General features: G+C 36.9%; 1 protein-coding gene across 4 annotated transcripts in view; it reads right to left on the reverse strand.

Annotated features, from left to right (window-relative positions):
• Positions 1 to 881: 881 nt before the first annotated feature.
• The window catches only part of ADGRG6 (adhesion G protein-coupled receptor G6), a 136,404-nt gene continuing 123,632 nt past the window's right edge, over positions 882 to 13,653 (reverse strand). For 2 of the 4 annotated variants that reach the window (XM_032407775.1, XM_032407774.1), the window contains 4 exons: positions 9,745 to 9,846; positions 8,945 to 9,097; positions 6,350 to 6,395; positions 3,672 to 3,841 (listed from right to left, as the gene is read on the reverse strand). In XM_032407775.1, coding sequence (XP_032263666.1) covers positions 6,382 to 6,395; positions 8,945 to 9,097; positions 9,745 to 9,846 — 269 coding nt within the window. In that variant the 3' untranslated portion in view covers positions 3,672 to 3,841; positions 6,350 to 6,381. Of the gene's footprint in view, positions 3,842 to 6,349; positions 6,396 to 8,944; positions 9,098 to 9,744; positions 9,847 to 13,653 lie in introns of all 4 variants that reach the window. The other 2 variants (XM_032407773.1, XM_032407772.1) reach the window with 1 other exon arrangement.

Consider the following 13,653-nt stretch of genomic DNA (forward strand, 5'->3'; position numbering starts at 1 on the left):
GAAGAGAAGGAGAGGAGGGAGGGTGTGGGCAGAAGGGAGGGCAGGAGAGAGGTCTGAAATGCCTTATTAAAGAAAATTATAATGTTATTCAACTGAAAACACAGAAGTGCTTCCAAAACACTGTATGTGTCAAGTCCAATTCCTCTATATTTCACAATATTACAAACACAGGTCGGCCAGCGAATCAAATCAGTGTTTCCCATCCACTCGCCACAGCTACTCCCCAGGCTTTCTGAAGTAACCTGCTTGTATGACTGTAGATGAATCCGAAGCAACTGCCTGCCTGTTTTCTTAACATGGCTTGGCCGGGAGTTGTGAACATTGGCTCGGAAGACCTGATTTCACAGTGACCAGCCAACACGCCTCACAACTTAGCACTGAGTAGGGCTGGGAGCCAAATTGGCCTTGGCTCTCTGCAGAAAAGAGAGCCTAAATAACCACAGCAAAGGCATGTGGGGAGGTTCTGTTCGAATTATGCAAGGAAGCTGGCTAAATTTGGTCATTTTCTAAGCTTCCCACAATGAAAACAGCAACTATAAATGTGAGAAAACGTCTCAGGACATAACTCCATGTTATATTACTGACTTGGTTCCCTTTTTGAGATGCTGAAGACATCGTCAAAAAGGAGCCTACATTACTTATAATCTTCCGTAGAGCTTGGCTTCACATCATTCATCTTAAGAAAATCCAAAAACTTCAAAATGCGTTAATCCCCAGTGAGCTGGATCTTCGTAATATATTCATTCTTAGTGTTTGGGCAAAGTAGCGCCATGTCACTAGCTTAATTGGTGGCAGGTTATTTTCCAGTTGTCAAATGATCTTTTCCTACTTGGGAGTCAGAAATAAAAACACTCACTCATAAAGGAACTGAATAATTTGGAACACGAACAACATAAGTATTTATTTGAAAAACATTTTCCATTTAAGTAAAATGGCAAATCAGTTATAGTAGCTTCTTACTACTAATTCTCATTTGCACTCACAGTCACTTTTATTCATCATATTCAATGATATTACTACGGAAAACTATTTCACAAAGTATTTAGGAAAAAATATATACAGTCTCTCTAATAGAAAGTTAATTAAAATAACAAATCCAGGCAATATAAAGCTAAGATATGAAACAAGCTGGCATTTATAAACACAATAAATAAATATGTACAAAAGAGTCTGTGCCAACAATGGACAAAGAAAAGCTTCACAACGCAGGGAACGATGATAAGAATAGAAAGTATCTCAGGATGCTAGACTAACACAATGTAGTTAAAAAAAGAGGAAAAAGAAGAAGAAGAAAAAAAAAAAAACCCAGGGAATCTGAATTGCTATTATTCTCAAGGTTAGGCTGAACTGAATTTTGGCTCCATAGCTAAATTCCTGCAATTCTTTTTTGAGGGAAACCAATGAAGGTGAGAAGCCCATGCTTGGAACTGGGGTAGAATTTGGCTCAGTCTTTTAAATCCATCTGCAAATGTTTTTATTCAGCTGTTTCTTCATTTCTCCTTACCTGATTACTGGAAATTTCAAAAGTGAAGTTGACATTGTTGTCAATGATAAAAAAAAAAAAAAAAAAGAAAATATTTTCCCAGGTCTGAATGAATAGGAGTAGAAATGAAAGCCATTTTGGAAGCTATCTCTTAAATACTATTAACTAAATATGAGTAGAAATCTTTGGGTAGAAATCTCACAGTAGAAAGCTAATGAAATTCTTTCATGAATCCCTAAGGCTTGGGGGAAAGTATATGAAGATTCAGTAACGACTTAAGACTAATTTTCATCTACACGTAACCTGTGCCAGAATAAGCAGCCTGTTAATAATACGCCTACAGAAAAGGATTTGGCTCTACTGTAGAGAATCTTAGTGACCTTGAGGTTTACTATCCTTTCCTACTATATACACGCCTCCCCTGTGAAAGTCAAGCTGGGTAATGCTCATGTCTCCCAGGCCTGGTCCAGGCTAATGCAAAATGAAATGGTAATAAAAACCCACCACCATATTATCTTATCATCCATTTAAGTCTGGCAAATAGCTTTATGACTGGAGATCAGCAAAAGGTGAGAGACCCCTTGGATGCTGCATAGCCTGAGAGCTCTCCTAGGTCTCAGACTGAGAGCCCTCCTAGGTCTCAGACTGAGAGCCATCTCCTTTTTGCACAGAGAGAAAGGCCCCCAGGTGCTCAGTTCTGGCTTCTGTCTTTAAGCAGATTGGCGCTGCCTTATCTTCTCATCATGTAGGCTAATGTCTCCCAGAACCTGATACTTCCCAGATAACCCAGAGCAAATGTAAAGGCACAATATGTACTGAGATCAATTTCTAAGGACCTAGATACAACTCCATCATTTAAGAATAATTTAAATGTCATCTCCAACACATTCACTAGGAAGCAGTTCACTTAGGGTAGTTTGAAAATTAGGTAACCTGCTTAATATGCATGCCTTGTACACAGAAACCTAATTTATTTATCTATCTTGCCAGACCTCCTCTGGCTCTTGTAATCAGAGGACTCGTGTACAAATGGTTTTTAGACTAACAATTGCAGACCCACATGTTTATAAATTATTTTGACTATGACAAGTCACCCATATGTCTCAGTTTATATTCTTTGGAACAAAACACTTGAAAAGGAAGTAAGAGGCTTTCCAATTGTGCAGATGGAAATGTCTTAAAGTCCCTAGAGCAAGGACAGGACCATAGAGTCTCAATGATTGTATTTTCTAAAAGGGAGAGACTATTATACAGTATACATATAGTATGCCTGATGGAAATCCTCGTTCCTCCCATGAGTCTATGGGCTCAACAGATAGAAGAGGAGCAAAACCAGAGGTCTAAGGGATTCATTCTTCAATAAGTAGTGGGAAGTCCACATTAATGGAATCTCAACATTATATTGCACTCAAATGTATGGGATTAAATTCTAATTAATGATGATGCTTAAACCTTGTGTCTTGAGTAGGATAAGTGAAATAGTAGAAATTTACAGGGCCTCATATTCACTGGGTCAAAATTTTGGAAATTCTTTCTCAAGCACATTCATGTTTTGAAGGTAAAACATTTGGTATAATTAAGAACAAATTCCTTTCTAATCGTTGGGTCAGACATTAAGCATTTTTTTTTATCTGTGGTTGAAAATTTATGGAAAGAGAAGAAATGTTACTGCATTCATAGAAACTGGCACTGAGAAGGAACTTGAGGGCATCCAAATAGTTGTGACTATTCATATGCTTTTCATTGTTGAGAAAGATGATGTAGCAAATGGCTATATCTAAAACGTAATAGTGGGGGGCGTGAATGAGCTCTAAGCTATGCTTGCCCCTCACTCTGCCCCTCTCTTGTCCACTGACTTTAATGTCCTCCACTCTCCCTGAGTTCTGATTAGTCCAATCCAATTATATATTTAAAAAAAATCATATCCCCTGTGGCTACTGGGACATGTTGCTCTCAGTACTAAAGTTTTAGTGATGATCAAAACTCCCCCATGGAAGAAATACACTGAAAAGACAGATTTTTTAAATTTCACAAAAGCCTTCTTAACAAAGTACATTCCTCATACACGTACACATAGTTATCTAGGTCACAGCACATTCACGTGTGCTAGTCACGGTTCTCCCTGCTTGCAGAGCTTCAGGTCTCCGTAGACAGATTCTTCTGTTAGATACTAAACACATTAAAACTTTGTGCTGTGGCTGAAGGTGTCTGACATGATAATATTTTTATAGAAGTTGTCTGAATGAGCATTGTAATAACCCTTCACCTTGTCAATGACCTGGTGGACAGGGATGATTGATGTTTGTTCTCCATCAGCATGGGTCAGTTTTGTCGAGGATTTGTCCATGGAAGCATTGTCTGCAAGAAATGATACCAGAAATCAGACTGCGAGATGAGGTGACATGCCTAAGGGCCACCAAACTGGACACCATTTTGCACATTACAGAAGTACACAAAGGAAATGAAGGCCTGTTCTTTCTTAGGTTAGGTAATAGGCAGCACTAACATTTCATGCTTTTCATCTTCAAAGTGCATTCCTATGCATGAATGAATGTTAATTTGCCTTCTAGTAATGTATGTTGGAATTTGTTTCAAGAAATGTTCCTGTAAAGTGGCATTTTTCAAAGAGTCAGTGAATAGAATAATCAGAAAATTGCCACAAAAATATAATGTGGCAAGTAACTCAAAATAAGCAGGGACAGATTATATGGCAAATAAACTAAAAGTTGCCAAAACATCTATGAAAGAAATGTTTGATGTCTAAGATAGGATTTCAAAATAATACAGGGTGGGGGAAATGGGTAGGTGGCCATGAGTTGATAGGTACAAGGGGACTCATTACACTATCCTCTCTACTTTTTATATATGTTTACTGCTCTTCATAATAAAAATTTTTATAAAATATAATCTAAAAGATGTTGGAGAATAAAGTGAATGAAAATAAACATGAAAGGGTATTTTGAAGGCATTTTCCCATCGTTTTTAACTTATAAAATAATTGGAATACAGAAAAAGGCATCTTTTATTAATTATTTCTAAATTATAACAATCAAAATTATCTGAAGTATTTTAAGTCTGTGTTTTTATTATCTATGCTACGTTCTCAGAATGATGTTATTGTTGATGGTAATAATATCAGAGCAACTGATGGTAATAAAGGACTGTTAAATAGATTTCTGTTCTGAATTTCTCAATTTTATTTATTTATTTATTTATTTATTTTTAAGTTTTAATTTTAATTCCAGTTAGTTAACACACAGTGTAATATTAGTTTCAGGTGTAAAATTTAGTGATTCAATGCTCAATATCATATATTTAAGTATTATTTCCCTAGAGCCAAAACCTTTCTAAAATTATTTCAGAGAGTAGTCTGAAACTCACATAAGCCCTATTATTTACAAATATATACGGCTGTCTTCATGTACCCTATGAATATCTGGTAAGTATCAACTCTCTTCCCCTTCCCAACACATTTTGGAGAAAAATTCTACCCTAAAATTAACCACAGGGATCTCACACCAATGAAGGAACAAATGTGACCTTCTACAAAGTATTCAATTCCCTACATTGTATATTCTCTATTTACTGTGGAAGAGGCAAAAACTCTATCATGAAAAATTGCTTCTAGGAATCATGGCTTCAAATTTGGAATGTTCATTTCAGGCATTTTTATGTTTTGAGTAAGTTGCCCCCAGCATGTGACATAACATGAAAAATCCATCAGTAATTGGTAAAAGCCATCATTGCTGTATCTGTTGCCTTTGGAAATGACTCAAACTGTTCAACTACTGTCTTGTGTTGAAGGAGACACTAAATAAAATGAAGGCTAAAAAAGGAAATGGTGTGTCCACCCCATACTAAAGGAAGAAAGAGAGAATAGATGGCTCGTGGGAAGAATGGCAGACTGAAGCACGGCAGAAGGATTACATCTCAGGACTGGTGAGGAAACGCTTAGGGAGTCATTTTAGAAAGGCCCCCTCCCCATTTAGCTCTCAGCAAGCTGACTGATTCTGTGCTTCCTTCAGTTCACATATTCACTAGCCATTGGTTTTCTACTGGGGATTTTTCTATTAATTTAAACATCAGTAACAAATAATTTGTGCTTGATGTTTTTAGAAAAACCACACATCCTCAAAGAAGCTTCAAGGATACACTCATTCTGCTTCATTGACAACTTCCAATGGCATGTGCCTTTGAGAGATTTTTGACCAGCTCCTTTCCAAATATGTGATCCAATTTTCTGGGTCTTCATAGTCAATAAAGTAGAATTGTGAGCAAGGGCTGTATTTCAACATGTATGCTATTCCCAGTCCTCTGGTTAGACATTACATCATTAACAATAGAGATTTTGATTACAGCAGCAAGTTTGAAAACCAGGGGCTAGGGAAATGAACTATTATTTGACCTATGCTGAAATATCAAGCAGGTAAAAATCTTCAAAAAGCAGGCTTGGAAGTGACAATTTCTCTATTATGACTTCTATGAATGTACCATGACATAGCCAGTAATTCATAAGAGCAGTGGAAAAGTAAAGAATTTCACTCTTTTCTCTAACAAACTTCTCAAGTACTGCTTTTTTTTCCATTATTTTACCTGATATGTGACCCATTAACTCCAGAGCATGGTACATTTCCTAGAAGGAGCAGTTTGCAGACACCCCATGCAGAGAAGAACCAGCACAGCACACAACCATATGAAATTTCAGAAATTCCAGCTCAATGCAGGAATGTCATTGTGCTAGCTGAGAAGTATTGTAAAGAACAAGCAATTTTGCTGGTGCGGCAAGAGTCTTAGTTTAATCCATGCAAATATTCTTTTATTACCTTGCAAAAAATTCATGCATTCAAAAAAGTAATAAAAGTTTACCTGAATGATCCACTTTTGCTGAAGGAATGCTCTTAGAAGACATTATCTACACCATAAACATATGAATTTCTAGATCAATTCCAAGAAATAAACCAACTAGATATCCATGATGATATGCAGTGACTTTTTGCATACTCCAAGGGACCCAAGTACGCCAGCAGTCACACTGAGAACTGGCTAGGTAGCTAAAGGCCATTTGTACATCAGTTGATTGGAAACCATAAATTACTACGTCACAGAAGTAATGTCATATAGCTGACTTATGCTAGTTGACAAGAACTCATTTAACCCCAAGGGTTTTGTTATGGGAAACAGAAACACAATAATGCATTCCTTAAAAAAAAAAAAATACACAACACTCTGAAATAGCAAAGTGTTTCTTTGGCACTTCCATTTTCGTATTTCCTTTTATCTTTTGGTCAATTTTCCCCATGATCCTTAATATGCCTAAATATTTCATTAAGACTTCCAAAATGCCCGCTGTTCCAAATAATCTACTTTGTTATATTCTTTCCCCTTTCAATAGTGGCATTTTTCTGGCTAGCTATTCTCAGCTATGTTAAGAGGAAAACAATTTAGTTGGTCTAATCCCTATTCATTCACAACTGATATATAATGCACTGTTTGCATTTTAGAAGGGCAGGCAAAATGAGTATTGTTTTATAAATGGGATTGTTTTAATTTCTCTTTCAGCCACTTCATTATTAGTGTATAGAAATGCAACAGATTCTAGTATATTAATTTTGTATCCTACAACTTTACTGAATTCATTTATCACTTCTAGTAGTCTTATGGCGGAGTCTTTAGGGTTTTCTAAATACAGTATCATGTCATCTGCAAATAGTGAACGTTTTACTTCTTCCTTACCAATGTGGATGCCTTTTCTTTTTCTTGTCTGATTGCTATGGCTAGGTCTTCCAAAACTATGTTGAATAAAAGTGGTGAGAGTAGACATCCTTGTCTTGTTCCTGATCTTAGAGAAAAAGCTCTCAATTTTCACCACTGAGTATGATGTTACCTGTGGGTTTTTCATATATGGCCTTTATTATGTTGAAGTATGTTCCCTCTAAAACCTACTTTGTTTTTATCATGAATGAATGTTGTATCTTGTCAAATGCTTTTTCTGCCTCTATGAAGATGATCATATAAGTAACCAGTTTTAAGGCTGATTAAATAAAGTGAAAAATTCATTCATTATAATAAAAGATATTTTGTGCCAGGGAACTAGGTAGAATAATCTATCTCAGACTATACACCTGTCAGAAATTTTCTTACACAGGTGTTTAAAGAAGGGATAACAGACCTCTTAATTTTAGGCAGAACTGTTTGTGTACAGGACTCAGAGGCTGCATCTTATATTGGAAGAGAGTCCACAGTTTTTATTTGATTCTTGTGAATGTCCTCTACTCCAAGAAATTTTTACAACTGCTATCCTAAGCTGCTCTAAATTTTCAGATCTTTAATTTTGTAATTAACAAACTCTCTAAACACTCAAACATTTTTCCATAGTGCTACCTTGACTCTCAGGCAGTGGTCATTCCAGTGGCAAGTTACAGACTGTGGTGTAGGCAGGGACATGTAAAACAATTCAAATGTACATAATGGTCATTTGAAGTTTAAATGTTTGCAATATGAACATTTACAGATATACACTTCCTATTTGCAAAAAGCCAAATATGAATCTCTTCAGTGTCATTCACCTCTGCTTATGTTTAATAACTAAACAAATTCAAAATTAAGTTATTTCCATTATCCTTTTAGAAGCATCTTTAATTAGGAAAGTGCTGGTGCTAAGTGTTGACAGCTGTTTGCCTGAAGTATAATTAGTATTTCAAAATAGCAATTCTGCTTTTTTCCTTTGAAGTTATTAAAAGATTGCAACTTTCCACACCACTAACTGGCTATCAAGTACTGCAAAAGAATCTTTATTTCCACATTGTCTTTAGGATTGTTCATGCACATGCTCAGCGTCAGAACCTGTGGTCATTGCAAATATCATGACAATCCAGAAGATGAACAAAGACATGTTTCTCACCATCCTGTACCACCTTCCAAATATGATGCTCTCTATTCTATCATATTTAATCAGTGATTTAAAGAGCAATTGGCAATAACACTTCCAATGGTTAGGAATTAAGTCTTTAATGTAATACATCCTGGATGGTGTTTCTACCTGTTCCCATGTCAACTTGTCAATTAACTTTCATAATAAGTTATAAAACCTAAATTATGCAGTATTATGAATAATTGCAACTCGGTTTCTATATTTTTTAAATAAAAACATAACTTTAAATACCATATTTTTGAAAAGAAAACAAAGGTTTGAATCAAAAGAAGTTACAATAATATTCAGAGCTAATAATATTATGGCTATGTAGATTCAATTTTGGTTATAAAACTTAAAAAAAGAAAGACAAAACATTCACAAAAGTGTTGGAAAAGGTCGGTCTTCAAATAGATTTTGATTTTCATAAATCTAACATAAGCACCCTAAAGGGCACTGTTATCTATCAATCTTCATGATATGCCAATTGTAATAAAAAGATGATGAGAAATGGGCCAGAGAACATCTTTACCACCGTCACAATGACTCACCAGTGTGGCTATTCCTTTTGAAGTAAGTGGTAGAGCTGGATTTAGATTTGGATGTAAGGTATGTTGAGTTGGACCCAATGGAGCTTGAGGACAAAGATTTTCCTAGATTATCAGAACTTTTCTTGATGATATTGGTAGCTGTCTTGCTCCAGTCTGAAAGAAATAACATCTCTCCATGAATGTGTTTTAGGGGGCATATGGTCTACCGTGAAGAATCATCACCACATTATTTAAGTAATTTATCCAAACCATTCAATTCTGTATATGCTAGCAATGGCTCAGAGAAGAGCCTGGCATATGAACAATAATAAACTGAAGAAGTAAATTTCAAACTTTGACCTGTTGTGCATATTGTTTAAAATCCTACTTCAATTTTGTAAGGGTGAGAGGTAATCACAGCCAAAAAAAAGTAATACTATTCAAGTATTTTTTTTATATATATATAATGAGAAAAATGTCTTTGCCTAATAATGTGATTGAGGGCCTCAAAAACGTGGAAAGAAGCACGTGGTATGGTGGAACCTCTGGATACCTGAGTTGTTAAATTAGACACAAAATCTTGGACAACTCACTTCACCTGGCTGGAATTCATGCTTCTCGGTGGAATAGAAGGGTCAGGCCCAGAGTCCTCAGATCGCTTGCAGGACTAATATTCGAAGACTCCAACTAAGTGTCTTCATGTGCACCACCTTTACAATTTGCTACCATTGGGACTGGTTGCTCTGATGATGGAAGACCAGATGAGGAAGGTTTCTGACCACTCTTAGGTATAAAAACCAATTACCAACATGCCACTTTACCTGAGTTGTCTGCTAACCGAAATCTACCACAGCAGAGATGCCGCCTCCACTGTTTCTGAACATTCTCCTTCATAGCACAGTGGAAAATAAATATAAATAAGCCTGGAACAAAAGAAAATATAAACATTTAAGCCAATAGACACATTTTTAAAGATAAATCTTGTGGAACACATGGATTCATTTTAAGTTGGTTTTTTTTTTTTTTAATGACTGAGTCACTAAGGAACTAGAATAATTACACATATCCGATTCTGTCTTTGCCTGTTCTGTTCAGCAATTATTATGACTTGGCCCAAAGGTTAAGCTTTTGAAATGGGCAATTTTCAATTTAAGAGGCATTTAATACTTCCCCTATGTTTGTTTTAAAATTCTGTGAAAGCATCACAAAAATCATAGAAAAAAAGAGAAAACTGAAAATATCTATAAGCTCTATTGCAATTTATGTATTCTAAGCTATTTTATGTGTGCATATTATTGTAAATTTGGGCCATAGAAAAATAGTATTTTTGCAGGTCAAAAAAGGCCAAAAATCAGCAAATTCGTGTGGCTCTACTTGGACTGCTTTAGTTTCTCAACATTTTTTTAGATTTTATTTATTTAATTTAGAGAGAGAGAGAGATTTTATTTATTTATTTATTTATTTGAGCGAGAGAGCGAGTACCCAAGTGAGTGAGAGAGAGCACAACCATGAGGGGCAGAGGGAGAAGGGGAGAGAATTTCAAGCAGACTCTGTGCTGAGTGCAGAGCCCAACAAGGGGCTTGATCTCTTGACTCTGAGATCATGACCTGAGCCGAAACCAAGGGGTTGACGCTTAACCAACGATGCCACCCAGGCGCTCCCTGGCTTTCTATATTTTCTGTGGTTACACTCCAGTAGGTGCTCATTTCCTCCAGCCATGTGCTATGAGTGCCATATGCTAATTTTTACATTTGTCCCCATTCGCTTCTCTTCCAGCCACCACCACCACCACTTACAGGACATCTTCATTGGCTGTATCTCTACTTAGCAGCATCTCAAACCCCTCATGTTCCAGATAGACATCCTCTTCATCACTACCCTCAAACCAACATCTCAAGCTCATTCCTGCCCAATACCATGTTAAAGGCTCTTCTTTCAAATCTTTCCATAACTGCTTCCTATCTGTCACTCAGGTGTTAGGTCAACTGTTAACTCCTTAAAGAGGCCATAACCAACTGTTTATTTCATTTTACTTTTATGTTTTGGCTCTAGTCACACCCTTGCACACTAATCAGTACCTGATATCCTTGTATTCTTCATTTATTCATTTATTTGTTCGCTTGGTTGTCTTTTGCTAGTAGATTATAATAAGCTCCAAGAGCACAGGGATGTTTGTCACTCAATGCTCTACTGGCTGGCCATTCCCAGAAGGATACCAGAAACTAAGCAGGAACTCCATGAATGTTGAATGATTAACTGCTCATCTATTTACATGAGTTAACTGAATACTTATATGTACATTCTAATGTGTTAAATGTATTTGGGGATAGGGGATGACTAAGAGTAGAACACAAATTAGGGAGCCACAGAATATAATGAAAATATATTTAAGGCAAAATTTCTAAAAAATTATGCAACCTAGTTTCCAAATTACTACCTTAGTGACATACCACAGTAGCCAGAATACCTACATAAGGGAGGGTCTTTTAGAGGACATAGGGCTTGAACTGAACCTGAAGAAAGCTTTGGGTAAGGAGGCAAGGGAAGTTTCCAAAAAGGGTAATATATCCAGTGACTACTAAGCACTATTAAGCAGGAGGAACGGTTGTTTTAGGAGCTGGATATTCAAATGTAATCAAGGTAGATGATCACTGCTTTCATGAGACGATGGGTCTAGCATGGAAAGATATAAAAGTAAAAAATATTATAGTACATTTAAGGGACATTAAGACTTTTAAGACTTATCTGTTCTTTTCAAATATGGAGTATTCATCAAGAAAAGTGTAAATTATGTTGTAGCATATACAACTGGAAAAGTGGGGAAAAGTATTGAGAGTATTCTCTTTTGATGTGTGTAGTTAAACTTGGAAAATATGTCTATGTAACGTTATGCTTGTATGTTTTTATGTTTCAACATCTTAATGCAGAATGGCCCAGAATTCTATTCCAGAATAAATTACATTATGAACTCTTAGAAAAGGAACGTGCTGGATTGCTACAGGATGGGCCCTGACCTCAGTGAAGGACCATGGCTGATTCTCCGCCCCTGGGATTGACCTCTTTGATCATCAGTGAGTGCCTGACACTCAGGGGCGCTCTATAAATTCCTATTGCTATCACTGGTCACTGATTTCAATAGGTAGCTAGCCTATTAAAAAATTCCTGGGAAATACAAACACATTTATCTCTAAGAGGTATAAATAAAACATGCAATGACCTAAGTGAAATAATACTGGTCATCGGTAATATTACCAATTTATTCTTTTTATTATTACATCATCTATATATTTATATAAGTAAAACTATTCTTTTATTATATTATTTATTACTAATATTTTATTCTTAATAATTAGTGAAGGAAATATATCCTAGTGACCTAGTAATTTGTCCGAAATGATATCAGATTTCAATCGTTCAGAAAACAAACGAACACACACATATACAGCTCGTGACGGTGCCTGTGCTGTGGGCAGGAGGCTGGCAGCTCGGTTGGGCAGGGGGAGCCAGAGAGAGGAGACCTGCTTGCAGACCTGCCTGGCTCAGGCATGACAAGTCTCAGAGTAGGGGGGATGATTTTCTTCCACACTCCAAACCCTCAGAGTCAGCACCTGCAGGGTGACCCACCTTCCCAGGGAGTAGGGAGTAGACATCACTGGGTTCGGACCTCACCCTCACACTGACTGACTAAATCCAATTGCTTGTCAAAACCTTCCCACACCTACAACCCCAATTCCCTATGCCGTTTGCTGATACAGACAATCCCTTTAATAGGTAAACATGCCTTTCAGTAGCACTGGTAGTGTGACTAACCAGGATATATAAATAATTTGAATTGGTTAACAGAGTCTTTGAAGTTTCTACAAGGTGGTGGCAGTTTCTGAGGAAAGGGAGCAGGGGACATGAAAACCTAAGGACAGGTCAACACAAGTCACAGATGAAGGGGGCTGCTGTTTGAGGGAACAGAGCCCCTGCCTTGGGTTTACTCTGTTTTTGTGAACTGGGGCAGAATTTGCAGGGTTTGTTCTTGGAGGTATTTTTGTCAGATAGCTGAAAACCCAGGTAACCATGTGTTCTTAAGCCACTGTTTCACAAAAATCACATATTAGGGCTGGGAGAGATTACAGACTTCGATTAGAAACTTTCCTCCCCTGATGTTGAAAAAGAAAAACAAAGCTGGGGGCATCACGTTGCCCGATTTCAAGCTATATTACAAATCAGTGATCACCAAGACAGCATGGTACTGGCACAAAAACAGACATACAGACCAATGGAACAGAATAGAGAACCCAGATATGGACCCTCAACTCTATGGTCAAATAATCTTTGACAAAGCAGGAAAAAACATGCAATGGAAAAAAGACAGTCTCTTCAATAAATGGTGCTGGGAAATTTGGACAGCCACATGCAGAAGAATGAAACTCGACCATTCTCTAACACCATTCACAAAGATAAACTCAAAGTGGATGAAAGACCTCAATGTGAGACAGGAATCCATCAAAATCCTAGAGGAGAACATAGGCAGTAACCTCTTTGACATCGGCCACAGCAACTTCTTTCAAGATACATCTCCAAAAGCTAGTGAAACAAAAGCAAAAATGAACTTTTGGGACTTCATCAAGATAAAAAGCTTCTGCACAGCAAAGGAAACAGTCAACAAAACAAAGAGGCAACCCACAGAATGGGAGAAGATATTTGCAAATGACACTACAGATAAAGGGCTGGTATCCAAA

Source organism: Phoca vitulina, unplaced genomic scaffold (genome assembly GCF_004348235.1).
Source record: "Phoca vitulina isolate PV1807 unplaced genomic scaffold, GSC_HSeal_1.0 scaffold9, whole genome shotgun sequence".
Classification (NCBI taxonomy): Eukaryota; Metazoa; Chordata; class Mammalia; order Carnivora; family Phocidae; genus Phoca; species Phoca vitulina.